General features: G+C 40.7%; 1 protein-coding gene across 2 annotated transcripts; it reads left to right on the top strand.

Moving 5' to 3' along the window:
* The first annotated feature begins 406 nt into the window (after positions 1-406).
* Positions 407-14779, top strand: LOC143041157 (rab-like protein 3). 2 transcript variants are annotated; one of them, XM_076212972.1, is made up of 6 exons: positions 407-548; positions 3638-3723; positions 3871-3994; positions 5323-5480; positions 8891-9004; positions 9933-14779. In XM_076212972.1, the coding sequence occupies exons 1-6, from the start codon at positions 434-436 to the stop codon at positions 10119-10121; spliced, it is 786 nt and encodes a 261-aa protein (XP_076069087.1). In that variant the 5' UTR covers positions 407-433; the 3' UTR covers positions 10122-14779. The 2 variants fall into 2 exon arrangements, with proteins under 2 accessions (XP_076069087.1, XP_076069086.1); XM_076212971.1 differs by having other exon boundaries at positions 5323-5498.
* Positions 14780-17362: the final 2583 nt, after the last annotated feature.

Here is a 17362-nt window from a genome sequence, read left to right as displayed (position 1 = left end):
AATTCGTTTATTACGGTAAGATATTCAAGGCTTCTTCGACTTTTTTTCTAATATACTTATTTTGTCATTCTTGTGGGCGGCATGTCCAAACTAGAACCGCCGCCCCATGGGGACATATGCACCCACCATGTGAAGGCAGAGATTAATTTAATTAAGGAAGAGGAGAGCGGAGAGAAATTTATATTATATATTTTTGATTTTGCGTTTGTCACTTCGTAGAAGTTTGGCCATCATGCTAGACAGATGCTTATCTTTTGTAGGCGACTTAAAACGGCTAAATAAAATCTCCTGTGGTTTCTTAAAACAAATTATCTTAATGGTGCAAAACCTATACTGAAGAAATATAATGACATAACCATAGATGAATAAAGTTTGTTTCTATGGTGATACCAGTTATGAGCCGCTAAAATAATCGAGTTCAAACCAGATTCGAATGCCTCGAACAACAAATGACCGCTGTCAACATCAACAACAACACAACTCAGCAGAGATGGCAGGGGTAGCGAATGCGATCAGCAAAGTCAAAGTACTCGTTGTTGGAGACTCGGGTGAGGAAATTAAGTTGTCTTCAACTGAAATGAATAAATACTAATAAAGCACTTTAGGGTTAATCACAATGGACTGGTGAAATAAGAGTGTAATGATATATTTTTAATAAATAATTATAATAATAATAGGCTCGGACTGAGGCCTCGAAAATTGGCAAACGCGACAGATGATAGACAATGGGTGTGAAGTTCGTGTAACTTTTCGTGAATTGCTCTACGAATTAAAATGCTGTTGCCGGTAATTCCCTCGATGTTTGGCAGACTATTTGTTTGATTGAATATATCACAAACCGGTGAAGACCAGGAATGTAAATCATGATGTCAAGGACAAGGTTATCCCAATTGGGTGGGAACTTCTAAGAACAATTTTACCGTAGAACACAGCTTGGAGCTGTTTTCTAGAGTTCATGAAGTGTTATTCCGTCTGTTATTGACGTAGCTGAGATGGATTTCCACTGAGGCCAGCCAGCTCTCTTCCCTCGATTGTTCAGTGTAGTAGACTGTTGGAGTTGGAGCCTTGGTAGTGGGTATCCTGGTGCAGGTGGAATTTTGGCCAACCAATGCAGGCGGTGTTCAGAGGTGTCGGGTGAAACGCCACTCAAGTTCCTGGGTTTTGTCTGGATGCAGTTTGTGTTCCATTGTAGGTGAAACTGGTGTGTCAAGGTCCTGATTCTTCGAGATGTTCAGGGGCCGTCATGACATAACATAACCTTCCTCTTCTTAGTTGGATCTTTTCTGTGAAGTTGACATTATGGATACTCTTTTTTTAAATCTTCTAGGTACGGATAACAATGTACCTCTCTCTCTCTGTACCGCTGGAGGGAATACTGATGTAGCTTTTCAAGTCTCTTCCAGTAGCTGAGGTGATGTATTCCTTGGATCTTGCTCATGAGAGATCGCTGTAGGCTTTCCAGCCCTGAAATTTTGTTTGCTGACCAGAATCGGCAGCAGTATTCTAGATGGAGTAGCATCAATGATTTCTGCAGGGTTATCATGCACTCTTCACTTCTTGTGTGGAAAGTCCCTTTGGATCCAGCCTGATAGCTGCCTTGCTCTCCGCTATTTTTGTGATGTGGTATGAGAAAGGGGCATCTTTGTCCATATTCACCCCAAGGTCTTGTACCATCTCCTTAGCCTCAATATCCTCTTAGTCACAAATGTATTTTGTTGAGCATGTAAGGTTTTCTACCTTTTAGTACTGTGCAGCGGACAGGATGCAGGGATGACCCGTCATCCAGGAGGTGCCAAGATGGGAGGGAGGGTAGAGGGGAGTGGAGTATATAGGAAATGGAATGGGTGGGTATGGTTTCTATGCCTTTTTCTTTTTGGCTACCCCCTGTGTAGGGGGAAAAAGCCTTTGGTATATGTATGTATGTATTACTGTATAAACTTCTCCCTGTTGAGAGCCATGGTATTTATCTTCGTCCACTTCAGGGTCATATCCAAGTCTTGTTGCAGTAACTGCACATCTTGTTGCAAGCAGATTCTCTTGGATATTGTAGCATCATCAGCAATAAAGGATATAACAGTGGAATGCTCCAGGTCCAAGTCAAAAGATTAGAAATAATGATTATTGACACTGGGAGTTACTGGGGGATTATTTCAGTATCACATAAACACATTTTTAACTTCTTTTGTTTTTGCATTTCAAAGATATACATATATATATATATATATATATATATACATATATATATGCATATATATATATATATATATATATATATATATATATACATATATATATATATATATATATATATATTTTTTTTTTTTATGGAATGGTTAGGTTAGGATATAGGAGCTATTGGAGGTTCTTGTGTGATTCTGGAATTTTGCCCTTACTAGTACAAGTAAGAACTTGACTATGATTGTACACTCTTCAGAATTCACACAATATAGTCATCATTATATTTTTCTTCCCTCAGAAAGAGCAGACAGCGTAGTGTCATAAAATTCTAGAATCACACTAACACAGCTGTTTAACATCAAATTTACATTGTCCAATACCTCCTAACCTAATGCAACCGTTCTGTAGAATAAGTGAATCTTTGAAGTGCAAAAATGAAAGAAGTGAAAATTGTGTTTGCATGATACTAGAATATTATGGAGTAACAGAATGGAATAATAAAAAAATACCAGTCCAAATAAGATTCCCCTTATATAATTTTTTCTTTATAATTTATATTTTTTTTTCGCATCCGACCCAGTTATGGACCAAAAGGTCTCCTGTCGGCAGGCTCCTGTCATACAGGAAAGAAGTTGTTCGGTTCCGTCCAGCGGCGGCGCCAGGAATTTTTAGTTGGGGAGGCTAAGGGGGGGCTGAGCAAATTTTTGGGGTGCTGAGCAAATTTTTGGGGGAGCTAATAGTAATATGATAATACACATATATTATCCTCATTTCAGAAGAGGAGGGGGTTAATGGTTGGGCTAGCACTGATGGCTGACAAATCTTTAGCCCTGGCAATTAAAGATTCCACTTAATAAAATTATTTCAATGAGTGTTTTAAATTTTCAATTTGCTCATTTCAGTTGGGGGGGCTAATGGGGGGGCTAAAGCCCCCCCCCTGGTGCCGCCACTGGTCCCGTCCCCCATTCCCTAATTTTCTAACATACCTAGACTCAAATTCATGTACAGTTCCAACTTAATCTGTACCCGCAATTTCCAATTATCATATTTAGATTTGAACTCGTGTATTGTGTGTGTGTACAGTTCCAACTTAATCTGTACCCTTGATTTCTAATTATCATATTTAGATTTGAACTTGTGTGTTGTGTGTGTGTACAGTTCCAACTTAATCTGTATCCTTGATTTCTAATTATCATATTTAGATTTGAACTTGTGTGTTGTGTGTGTGTACAGTTCCAACTTAATCTACATCCTTGATTTCTAATTATCATATTTAGGTTTGAACTCATGTATTGTGTATTTATACAGTTCCAACTTAATCTATATCCTTGATTTCCAATTATCATATTAAGATTTGAATTTGTGTATTGTGTGTGTGTACAGTTCCAACTTAATCTATATCCTTGATTTCCAGTTATCATATATAGATTTGAACTCGTGTATTGTTTGTATGTTGTAGGTGTCGGGAAGTCTTCCCTGGTGCATCTTATCTGCCACAACAAGCCGCTGAGCAATTCCTCATGGACTATTGGGTGTGGAGTGGAGGTAAGACATGGATCATCATAGCTGTTGCGATTATTAATAGCAACTATGTTTTACGTCATATCATTTCTGTTCTCCCTCATAGCTGTTAAGCTTCACTCTGTCCTTGGACAAAATGAACGATTACTAATCAACTGTTTTACTTTTTAGGTTAAACTTCACGAATTCCACGAAGGGACGCCGCAACAACGTTCCTATTTTGTTGAACTGTGGGACATCGGGGGAAACAATTCGCACAAGATTGCTCGCCATGTTTTCTACTCCTCTTTTCATGGTGAGAACCCTTGACACCGACTGTCCATGAATGTCAACAGAGCAAAGTCGAAAGATTACAAAAGAAAATCATGCCAACAGGAGACCTTTTGGTCTATAACTAGGTTGGATAAAAAAAAAATAATAATAGATAAATAAATAAGTAAATAAATTAATCAAATAAATAATGACAAATAATAACAAACAGAAAAATAACAATATATACATACATATACCAATAGCTTTTTCCCCCTTACAAGGGAGGTAGCAAAACAACAAAGGCATAAAATCTACTCCTACCCATTCCATCTCCAACATACTCCACTCCCCTCCCTCCCTCCTATCTTGGCTCCTCCTGGATGATAGGTCTTTCCTGCATCTCGCCCACTGCCCTGGGTCAGAAGCCATGTCAGAAGACACAGCAATGATTTATAATAAATTTTGTCACACTGTTTGTCAAGAGACATGTTAACATCATGGGGATTGAGGTATGAATGAAGGTTGCTGTGGATGTACTGTGTCTTGCTGCATTGCTCGTCATCCAGGCAGGGGACGAGGATGATCCTTCATTCACGAGGAGCAAAGAGGAGAGGGAAGCAGATGACAGGTGGGAGTGGGATGGCCTCCTCCCTCTTGGTGTTATCACACTGGGCTGTTTTTCCACCAACCTCCAGCACTTTTCCACCATCAAATCCCTCTGGCAAACTATTTTGTTTTTTCAACCAAAATACATAGAATGTCATTTAATATAATGGAGGGAAATTATTTTCCTCCAGCATATCAAATTGCCTTCCCGGAAGTTGTGAGGTGCAAATCTGCTCCAACAGTTGAAGGAAAAATAGCCCACTGTGATACTGGGTAAGAAGCCTCTTGAGAGTCTAGACTCGCTTCAGGAACTTCGCTTCAGCTTGACAAAATTGTCCATCATTAAAACAAAATTACCCAAGGGACTTCTCCCCATCTTCTCCTTTTCTGCGTGAAAGGGACAGAAAGGGGGGTCGCCAAATTAATGAAGTGGCCTTGCTGTGTCTTGCGACACTGCTTCTGACCCTGGGCAGTGGCCGAGATGCAGGGATGACCCGTCATCCAGGAGGTGCCAAGATGTGAGGGTGGAGGGGACTGGAGTATGTAGGGGATGGAATGGGTGGGAGTGGTTTCTATGCTTTTGTCTTTTGGCTACCTCCTGTGTAAGGGGGAAAAAAGCCTTTGGTATATGTATGTATGTATGTACGTGACGACATCTTGACAGGTTGTGAGAGAGGCAGAGGGAAAAACACACAAATAGAACGAGAGTGTGTATGTATGTACCCAAGTATGTGGTTAGACATCACAATTTCGCACTTCTTCCAGGAATAATCTTGATTCACGATCTGACCAACCGTAAATCTCAACAAAACCTGAGGCGCTGGCTGGTGGAGGTGATGCTCAAGGAGCCGGGACTTGCCAAAGGAAGAGCCTCGTCAGCCGTGGAAGAATTTGATGCCGAGCAGTTTGGTGGATTCTCTCAGGTATATGGAATCCGGCAGGTAGATATCCCACCAACGATTTTGTTTTCTGAATATCTGTGGGACTTGGGATGTAAGCAGTAAGGGTAGGATTAAGGTAGGATATTGTTGCCGTAGTATATTAACATAACATTCTTTTGTTTGTTCTTTATTGTTTGGCACATTGTTTAGTTGCTGGCTGTTGTTCAGTGTGTAGCATTATTATATATATGTTTTTTTATTGGCTTTCTATGTTAATGCTTTCTAGAAGTTGTGCTTTTAATTCCCTCAGTACAGTGTCAATATATAATAAAATGCCAGGAACTTTTAATTCTCATCCTCACTAAAGAGGTCAAGATTGCCTGTATCATTTGCTTGATTCATCACAGTCTTGGTAGAGCGATCGAGGTAATACCAAGCACTTTTGATATCAAATGCACACAATGCGTCAATAGCAAGAAAAACAGAACAGGTGACTTGCAGTTGACAGAAATTCACATTTTGTGAGTTTGAGAGTACATAGTTTCTCTTTCCATGAGTAATTTGAAACGATGCAATGTGCACCAAATAAAATTTCACAATCGGCTCAGTTTTATGGAACAGCCGTTAAATGTTACTCTCTGGTCTGTCGCAGGGAATCGACTGTTTTGTTCACTTGCTGTGTTGCCCCCGTCACACATATGTGACTCAAGCGAGTTCATTCGAGTAGAAACAACTTGGGTTACAATCTTTTATTTTTCAAATCTCCAAATGTCATATATTGAGAAGTCAAATGATGAACTAAGAGGAGTTAAATCTGTAAGAATATTAGACACATTGTTGCATTATCGGGAAGTCTAGAATTCTGTAAACAAAGTTGTCTTCCAGATTTCCAAATTCACAATATTTGACGAGAATTTTGAATGTGTGATAGGGGCTTTTTAATAATAATAGCACCTCAGCTTCATGCTTTCCCGTTGTGTTGCTGTACCGCCTCTGTTTTCCCTTTACTTTTGTGGCACAGGAACTTAAACATTCTAACAATGTCTCAGAAATAGAACTCCCTTACTTTGTGTATTCTTGTGAAAAAATTTGTGCATTTGGCAACCTTGCCAGGAACATGTCTGTTGCATCAATCATAATTGTTTTGTTTACCATTATAAAGAACAAAAAATAAATACAAGAAAATAGTTGAGTAACAGACTATCTATCTATATACTGAGAGTTTTTTCCACCTTATAAGGGAGGTAGCCTAAGTAATAGACACTTCAATAAATTTGTGGGAAGTTGGAAATATAGCTATCTATATCTATAGATAGATGTATAAGAACATAAGAATGGAGGAGACTGCAGAGACTATAAGGCCTACACTAGGCAGTTCAAATACCTAAAGCATAAGTTTACATTTACAGAAGTTTCCCAACAGAACACAAATTTACATTGCTTGTTGTTAGAGGGTTATTGTAAAGTTTATTGCTCCCTTATGAATATATTAACCCCTTCCATACGGTGACGCCTACGTAGGCGTCATGAGGAGCAAGTGGGTACACGAGGATGCCGACGTCAGCGTCTTGATTATATTTATTGTAGTTGTAGCTGTGTGACCCCCATACTCTATAAACTGGCTTCATCATATTTTCTATGGTTATCAAAATTCATGGGTGAAAGAGAAATCGATTAATACAGTGGTGAATTTATTTTTTATAATGCGAGTATTATGACGCAACATCGCACGTCTGGCAGCTAATGCTGCCCGCGAGATTTTGGCTCGTATTGAAGGGGTTAAGCAATGTGTAAATTGCCTTTTGTTTTTCACTATTTATGCTATTCTACTGCTGCACAACTTTAAATATTAGCTTGTAACAGTTAATATTACTGCAATGTATTCCTTACTTTTCCATTTACTATGTTATTATGCATTATATTGATATAAAAGCTGGAAGTTTAAATGTATATTCTGCTTTTTTATTTTATTTTATTTTCATTTATTTATTTATTCTAATGAGGAGAGGGGGATTGCTGATGTAAATTAGCTTCAGCTGTTGGGCCATGCTGCGGAAGTGCTGTCTCACTGCATTGCATTTGACTCTGGTGTAAGGAAATGGACACCCTCCCCACTCAAAATATTATTATTATTATTTTTTTTTCTATTTATAAATATTAAACATTAACATAAGTATTGTTTATTAGAATATCTAACATGTCCTAACCTAACCTAATGATAATGAATTGTTTATTTCATTGATGGGTCTGTGTCTTGCTGCATTGCTTCTGGTCCAGGGTAGGGGGGAGGATACAGGGATGACCCATCATCTACATGGAGCTAAGAGGAGAAGGGGGGGAGAGTGTGGTGGATGGGAGTGGAGTGGGTGGGGGGTGAAGTGGGTGGGAGTGGAATTATGCTTTTTGACTTTAGCTAACTCCATGGTATGGTAGAAAAAGCCCTTGGTATATGGATGGATGGATGGATGGATGGACTGAAGGGTCAATTGTCTGCTGTGGAAAATGGACCTGGTTATCCATTTAGAAAATGGGCCCTGGGTCCAACTTCAGGGGGGTCCATATTTCATTTCACACACTGGCAGTGCAGGAGACAGGACATCCTGAGGTGCCGAAATGGTCTTTAATATGTTTGTTGTGGTCGTGTGTTTTGACTCGGCCACTCCTGTCATAAGCGGAGGGGCTTTTGTATGTAAGTCTATCTATGTACCAAGGGCTCTTTCCCCCTTATGAGGGGGGTAGCCAAATCAAAAGGCAAGCACCCATTCCACTCCCCTCCACCGCCCTTTCCTCCATCCCATTTTAGCTCCTCGTGGATGACGGGTCATCCCTGTATCCCGCCCACTGTCTTTTGGGGTCAGAAGCAATGCACCAAGACGTAGTATATCCACAGCAAGGCTACTTCACTTAGTTGGTGACCCCCCCGTCTCCTCATCCATAAATAAGAGATGACAGGGAGAAATCCCTTTGGGCTCCGTCAAAATATCATTCACACATAACCACTCCATACTCCCATCTCCCCCCTTCCTTAGGGAGGGGGCGGGGGATGTAACATAAAAGTAGGGTAAGTACGCTAGGGTCTCACAATTCGACAGGCTGAGGATGGTTTTCGAGGCATCAAAATGTGATTTGTCAAAATGCAAATCACCTCCATCTTAGTGGAGAAACTAAGAAATTTGTGCTTTTTTGTGCACCTTGAATGTCAAATTTGCAAGTTTAGGCATTGAATTAAGGTTTAGGGGTTGGAATTTATTGAGGTTGAATCTGCGAGTTGTTGAATTGCGGGACTCCAGTGTACTGCACTACAAACGGTTACTGTTACTGTGATTAGTGTCTTGGACATACACAGACCATCCAGCTTAAAATAGTACAATTTATTATTGCAGTTTACGGACCGCTTATGTGAGTGTGGAGATGTCGTAAGATCGATGAGTAATGGGTAATTATTGCTCCAGGTACCCGTCTTGGTGGTGGGAACGAAACAGGACCAGGTGGCTGAAGTGCGTACGAATGCTCGAATTCGTACATCTTCCATAGCCGATGAGTGTTCATCAGATGAAATGTTTGTCGTGAGTACAATTGTAGTATTAATATTGTTACTGTTATCATTATTTATTCATGTAATTATTTGATTATGCATTTATCATTTTCTTTTTATTCATTTGTCTTCTTGGAGTTGGGTGTCGCGACTTGCGACAGAGGTTGAGGACGGCAATTCTAATCCTGCCTGGGTTGAGTTAGACCAAGGGCATGGTTCGTTAGATTCCACACTCCAAAATCCTTTGTAAGGGGCACCGTCCCAGCCTTCTGATAAGGGGGAATGTAACATTAAATTGAACCTTTCTTTTGATAGGGGGCAGTTTATTTGTTTACCCACTGCTTGTTGAAATTGACCTAGTAACCGAAGCCATTCCTGGGGTCTGTGCCACCCACAGGGATGGCGAAGGCTTCTTGTGAGAGTTTTGCCTCAAACTTCTGGAGTTAACATAAGAGTGAAGGAGACTGCAAGAGACCATAAGGCCTACACTAGGCAGCTCCGTATCCATCACCACCTGTCATCCCCATCCATAAAGTTATCTAATCGTTTCTTAAAACAAATGATAGTTTCAGTGCTTACTGCATGGTTACTAAGTCTATTCCATTCATCGACCAACCTATTAGTAAACCAATTATTGCCTATTTCCTTCTTAAATCTAAATTTGTCCATTACTGCGAGTCCTGCCCTTTGTCTTAATATGATGACCTCGTTCACGTCACCCTTGTTAAAGCCTTTGATCCACTTGAACACCTCTATTAGATTACCCCTCACTCTGTGTCTTTCCAGAGAGTGTAAGTTTAGGTGCCTAAGCCTCTCTTCGTAAGGTAAATTCCTGAGCCCATGTATCATTTTAGTCATTCTCCTCTGTACTGACTCAAGGTGTGGATGGAGTGAACTCGAGAGGAAGTTTTCCAGTGAACCTCTGAAGTAAATGTTAATGTTGGTCATTTTCCTTTCAGAATTGCCTTGAGGTTAAGTCCATTGCGCCAGGCTCCAGCAACGCCGTCAAGTTGTCTCGTTTTTTCGACAAGGTTATCGAAAGACAGTTAACGACTCGGCCGGAAGTTGGCATCTCTGCGTCCTACCTCGAAAGAGAGAGCAGCATGGTCAGAAGAAACAAGACCTCGTCTTCGTACTACATATCTTGATTTGGTGTGAAAGATAGCAACAGAATTATTCATTAGTTTTATGCATTTTTCCTCTGTGATTGTTTGTTACTGGGCTGTTTTAGAATTAAATCTTATGTACATAGTGGATGTTGCGTCAAACTCACGAACAAATGGTCGTGAGTTTGATTCCTGGGACCGGTTGTGGGCTTTGTCGCATTGGTCCCCCCCCCAAAAAAAAAAAAAAAAAACACACACACACACAGTGGCTCGCTGCTATTAACCACTTCCATACGGTGACGCCTATGTAGGCGGCATGAGGAGCAAGTGGGTACGCGATGATGCCGATGTCAGCATCTTGATTATATTTATTGTAGTCGTACCTATGTAACCTCCATTCTCTCTAAACTGGCTTCATCATATTTTCTATGGTTATCAAAATTCACGGGTGAAAGAGAACGAACGATTGAGCACTGACTTTATTTTTTATAATGCGATTATTATGACGCAACATCGCACGTCCAGACGTGCGATGTGCCCCGGAGTGAAGAGGTTAACAGGTCTCACCCTACCATAGATTTCTTACTTCTCAATTCATGACAGTGGGATGCCGAGCCTAGCATAGAGAATGTAGAAAGTAATTGAAAATCTGTGGCTAGTGATATCCCATGTATCATAAAGGCTGTCTTTTTCCTCCAGATATCTATATTTTATATTTTATACGTAAACATAATTAATTGGGATGCCCCCAGCCGTGAGTTTTTTTACCTTCATATTTCTGCGTAACTGAACATAAGCTGTAATGATTACAATATCATACAGTACAAAAGAACTATCAGTCATACACTGTTTTGCGCTTCCCGTGTATGCATCTCCCAAATACATGCAATGAAACAATGTCTATCAAGTTCCTATTTTATATTGAAAGAAACGCGACGTGTTCTGTGCATAACAAATTCCCGATTATGAGTTGGATGTGGTGGAACAAGCGGCATGGAACACTCGTTTTACGTTGTCTATATATCTTATAAAGGAAAAAAAAAAGCCCTTGGTATATACATACATATACCAAGGGTTTTTTCACCCTTACAAGGGAGTTTTTAGGAGGTGCTAAGATAAGAGGGAGGGTGGAGGGGTGTGGAGTGTATTCAGGGGTGGAATGGGTGGGATTGATTTTGTGCCTTTTTCTTTTTGGCTACCCCCCTTGTAAGGGGGAAAAAGCCTTGGTATATGTATGTACAAGGGAGTTTGGCTACCTCCCTTGTAAGGTGGAAAAAGCCCTTGGTATATGTATGTACGTATATATATATCTATAATTTCCTAAGGGAAAGGGAAGGGAGTGCATACAGCATTCCACATAAAGACTTCAATTGTAAGTACTTAGGCCACACTGGTAAACAATTGAAAATCAGTACAAGCCAACATTGATACAATAATCCCCCGCAATTCATGGGGGTTACGTTCCTTCCCCTCCCGCGAATCCCGAAAATCCACAAATTATTGATGCAGTGAGGGTATACTGTATAACATTAGGACATATCCCATACCAAGCCCTCTACACTCCCTCCTCTCCTGATATCACCTTTTGCTCCCCCTGCCTAACCCCAACAACATCATGGAGAGTGGTCGGAGCCCTTGGTTCTGACCACCTTCCAATCATCATCACCACCAAAACAAGATGCACCCCAGCTGGCCACAGACACACTTACACCAATTACAAGAGAGCTAACTGGGAAGCCTTTAATGAAGAGACAGAACAACATTTTGAAACACTTAACAGTACACCAATCACAAACATAAACAATGCTGTGCACGCTTTTAATACAATCATACAAAACGCAGACAAGAGATACATCCCTAGAGGCAACAGAAAATCACACAACCCCAACTTCACACCAGAAATCCAAGACCTCATCAGACAACGTGACACACTTAAACACGATACCCCCACACCTATCCCTCAAAACATAGCAGACCAAATACAAACACTAAACACTGTGATTGCCAATAAAATACATGAACAAAAAACACAAAATTGGCAAAACTTTATCAATACACTTGATCACAAAACAAACACCAGCAAATTGTACAAAACACTCAACAGCATCACACTATCCAACACTAACACTACACGCTCTCACGCAGCAATAATCACAACAACAGATAATCTACCCTCAAACAGACAACAAGCAAACGCACTCATACGTCATTTTGCACAGACGAGCCATCTTACATCTCACCCTGACGACCGACGCACCATTCGACGTAAGAAAGACTTTCCCACAGACTCAGACTATACACCCTTCATAGACAGTCAGACAAAACTCATAATGCATAGTCTCAAGCACTCATCTGCCTGTGGCCCTGATAACATAAGCAACATCCACCTAAAACACATTGGACCACAAGGTATACACGCACTCACAAACATTGCAAACTACAGCTATTCACACAACACTATACCCGACATCTGGAAGCATGGTAAAATAATCACCATTCCAAAACCGAACAAAGACCCAACAATCCCAACATCGCACCGGCCAATCACACTTCTCTGCACCCCCTCTAAAGTCATTGAACGCCTAATACTTAAACTTGTCACACCATATATTCCCCTTGCTGACTCACAACACGGTTTTAGGCCACTACACTCCACAAACACTCTTCTGACAAACCTCACACAAAGAATTTTAGATGGCATCAATTCAGATAGGCCCCACCACAGAACACTTCTTATAACATTGGACATTAGTAAAGCTTTTGATGCTATCCCCCGCCACAACCTAACAAATAAAATATATAACACAGACATGCACAATAACACCAAAAGATGGCTGGCCAATTATCTGGCAGGCAGGAATGCTCATGTGTCATATAATGGCCAATCATCGCACATCAGAAACATTAAGAACGGAGTACCACTGGGCTCATTTCTATCCCCCACATTATTTAATCTATACATGCATGACTTACCCACGCCAGACACCTCAGAAATACAAATCTCTTCCTACGCAGACGACATAACAATCACATGCACACATCGTAACACAGACAAAGCTGCAGAAATAATCCAGCCTTACCTTGACACACTCAACACATGGTTCATCACAAACAGACTCAAAATAGCTCCAACCAAATCTACAGCAACACTTCTCACCAACTGGACAAAAGAACACAAATACATACCTCATCTCTACATCAACAACACTCTAATACCACACACAAACACACCGAAAATTCTTGGTGTAACATACGATACATCCATGTCTTTCAAACAACACCTCACAAACATAAAAAACAAATGCACACCTAGACTTAACGCACTTAAGTCAATCACTGGAACAACATTTGGACAAAACAAAGAAACTAATATAACAATATACAAACAATGCATACGCTCAGTGATGAATTATGCGAGTCCTGCATGGGCTCCTAATCTCAGTGAGACACACCACAACACCCTTCAAATCATACAAAACAAAGCCCTAAAAACAATTACAGGCTGCACAAATACATCACCTACAGACCATTTACACCATGAAACAAAAGTCCTCAAAGTCAAGGACCACCTCGACATGAGAGGCACACAAACACTTGCTGCAGCCACCACAAACACATCACACCCGCTACACTACATAGCAGAACACCCACACACACCAAGAAACATTAAAAACTACACCCAAAGACCTTTATTACACACAGATACTCTCTTCTCTTCCTCCACAACCACCAAATACCAGCCTCCGGAAACATATTCATAATCATATCACTCACCGCTCCATTAACACACTGAAAGACAACACACTGCTGCATGCCAGACCCCCTGATATCCACCCTTCTGAATCCTCTCTCCCACGTAAGGACAGAGTCCACTTGGCCAGACTGCGATGCGGTCACCACCCAGCACTTCTAAGCTACCAGAAGAGGCTGGACGACCGTGTTGTGAGCAGCTGCCCAGGATGTAACACTTCACCCCATACCATACAACACATAATGGAAGACTGCATTATACACAATCATGCACGCAAACAACACAACATACACTCTATAAAGGATTTGTGGGAAAACCCAGTTTCGGCTGTGGCCTTCCTTGGGGAGACGGGACTGCTCGGACAGACAGTCTAGGGAACGACAACAACAACAACAACAACATTAGGACAGGGTAAATGTCAAGTGTGTTATTTTTACATGTTAGAGGCTATGCATATAACATTAATCAGAATAACTGAAAAAAATTGTCTAAGTATATATATAGCCATATAATTGAATCCTGTTACATTAAAAACTTTTGAAAACAATATGAACATGGGATTGTACAGACCGGACAATTTTATTTTTAACAAAATTGTTGAGACATCATGGCAGGCTGAGGAAGGCGGAAGAAGACGATGACACGGGTCTAGTTCCGAGTTTATTCCTGACCAGTTTTGTTTCAAGCTTCTTCAGAGGAATGATACCTTGCGTTGAAGCTGACGGCTGATGGGGTCGAGGCTGACGGCTGATGGGGTCGAGGCTGACATAGACGACCCGACCCCACAGTCCCACCAGACTTGTTGATAAATACGTGTCTTAATCTGTGTAGTGTGGTTTCATGAGGGACCTCTCCTAATTCGTATTGTATTCGACTTTTGTATATTTATGTTACATATGCATTCTTTGTACCTATGAAAAGTTTTTAAATAGATGAAAACATTTGGTCACCATTTTTTAATTTCCCCAGTATTTTCTGGAAAGGGGAAGAGAGGGAGGGAAAGGGGGAGAGAGAGAGAGGGGGAAAGGGGAAGAGGGGGAGAGAGAGAGAGAGGGGAGGGAGAGAAAGGGTAAGATGGGGAGAGAGTGAGGGAAACTGGGAGAGAGAGAGAAAGTGTAAAATGTAGAGAGAGAAATTCCAGGTCAACTAATTTATTCCAATCGAAAATGGTTCTTCCAGTTCAGATACTCAGTTCTTAAAATTTACAAATATATACATAGATATTTTACAAATGTATACAAAGAGAGGTAGAAAGAGAATAGAGAGAAAATGGAAAAGAGAATGTGGGTGAGAAAGAGAGAGCCCACTGTCAAGGGTGACCGAACATGACCTGGATAACGAACGAAAATGGTGTTGTCGCTTCTCTTATGGGACGTTTTTAAAAAACATTGTGCTAAAAATTAGGCACACACGACAGTCGAAGTGACAGCAAATATTGGAACTCCAGAAAAAAACATAAATTTCCGTGGATATCAACAAGGGAGTACCTTTTTGTATTTGTAGGAAAGGGGAAAGCTCATGGTGTAGTGGGAAGGCGATGAAAAAGGAGAAGGGGAGGGATTACTGAGGAGGATGGAAGGAGAAGACTGGGTCCAGGAGGCCAAGCGCCTTGTAAACAAACGGAGGCCAGATGATTTTGGTGAAGAAGAAGGGATTAACAAAAATGTAAAGATTAGAAATATAGATAGGAACAGCACAATGGAAGGTGAAGATAATAATTTCCATGGATTTAATGAGGGGGTGGGGTACCAACCTCCCCCGATTAGCAAGCATAGAGGAAAAAATTGAGAAAATGACTGAACATTGGGAAAGTAGGTTTGGTCAACCTACATGGATTATGCAGAGAGTTGAAAAAATGGAAGAATTAGAGAAGGTGAACAAAAACCTAACTAAAGAGATAGAAGAATTAAAAAGACAGTTAAAAAGAGTAAAAGATGAGAATGAGGAATATAAAGAGAATACAGAGTCCATAGCAAAAGAAGCACAGGGTTGGAAGAAAATCCAGGAGAGCAACAAATTTGTATTTAATGATATAGTGACACAGCAGATGAAATAACAAACTGAAGATACAGTTATTAAAGTGATGAAGGAGAAGGAGAATATAGTAAGAGACTTAGCAGATAAAAAAAGTATATAATTATATTAGGAATGGAAGAGAAGTAAAATCTAAATAGGACTACAAGAATAAAAGAGGAAAAGGAAAAAGTAAATAATATATTAGAAGTAGTTCAAGAAGATGAACTTGAAATAGGAAAACAAATTGAAGAAACATATAGGCTCGGGAAATATAATACAGATAAGACCAGACCAATTAAGGTTAAATTCAGGTCACAAACGACAGCAGAGAATATCTTAGCAAAAACAGGGAAACTAGCAGACAGTGAGCAACATAAAAAGGTATGGATAAAAAGAGAAATGAATAAAGAGGAAAGAGAGGATGAGAAATCAAAAAGACTAGAAGCTAAAGAAAAAAACGAGAAAAGAACAGAGACAGAAAAAGAGAAATTCTATTGGAGAGTAGTGAATATGAAAGTGAGGAAATGGTTCATAGCAGAGAAAAACGGAAGGGAAACAGAAAACACGATGGAAGTAGCAGAAAATTAAAGGTGTCTTACACAAATATAGATGGATTAATAACAGGCTTGAACGAACTGAATGATTACCTGAAGGAAAAAGAACCGGACATAATGGGAATTGTAGAGACAAAATTGAAAGGTCCACTACCACCCAACAGTGTAGGACATGGAGCATATAATTGTTGGATTAGAAACAAAAAGTGTAATGAGGAATAGAAGTTTGGGAATGGATGCTAAGAGGAGACTATATGAAGGAGTGATTGTGCCAACACCACTGCATGGAGCAGAAACATGGAACATAAGTAAGGAAGAGAGAAGGAGCTTGAATGTGTTTGAGATGAAGTGTCTGAGAAGTATGATGGGGGTTACTAGGCTAGAGAGAGAAATGAGGAGGTGAGGAGGAGAACAGGGATGGAAAGGGAGTTGGGAGATAGGGTTGATGAAAGAATATTAGGATGGTTTGGACACATGGAAAGAATGAGTGAAGAAAGACTAGTAAAAGAGGTATGGAAGGCAGATGTGGAGGGAGTGAACATGAGGGGACGTCCTAGGATGAGATGGATGGATGGGGTGAAGGGGGCTTTGGGGAAGAGGGGAATGTCTGTTGAGGAAGGATGGGAGAGGACAGAAGACAGGGGTGAATGGAGAATGGTTGTATATGGAAGATGTTGTGATGCATGAGGTGGAATGGACGGGGGGATGGGGGGTGAGGTAGTGTGTGTGAGCAAAATTTTGACGCAGCTCGAAGGGATTTCTCCCCGTCCTCTCCTTTATATGGGGGGACGGAGAGGGGGGGGTCGCCGATTTAATGAAGCGGCCTTGCTGTGGATGTGCTGTGTCTTGCGACACTGCTTCTGACCCAGGGCAGTGGACAGGGTGCAGGGATGACCCGTCATCTAGGAGGTGCTAAGATGGGAGGGAGGGTGGAGGGGTGTGGAGTGTTTTCAGGGATGGAA

Source organism: Oratosquilla oratoria, chromosome 30 (genome assembly GCF_046742065.1).
Source record: "Oratosquilla oratoria isolate Oo_2021 chromosome 30, ASM4674206v1, whole genome shotgun sequence".
NCBI lineage: Eukaryota > Metazoa > Arthropoda > Malacostraca > Stomatopoda > Squillidae > Oratosquilla > Oratosquilla oratoria.
Note: the sequence above shows the minus strand (reverse complement) of the source record. Positions and strands in the feature narration are given on the sequence as shown.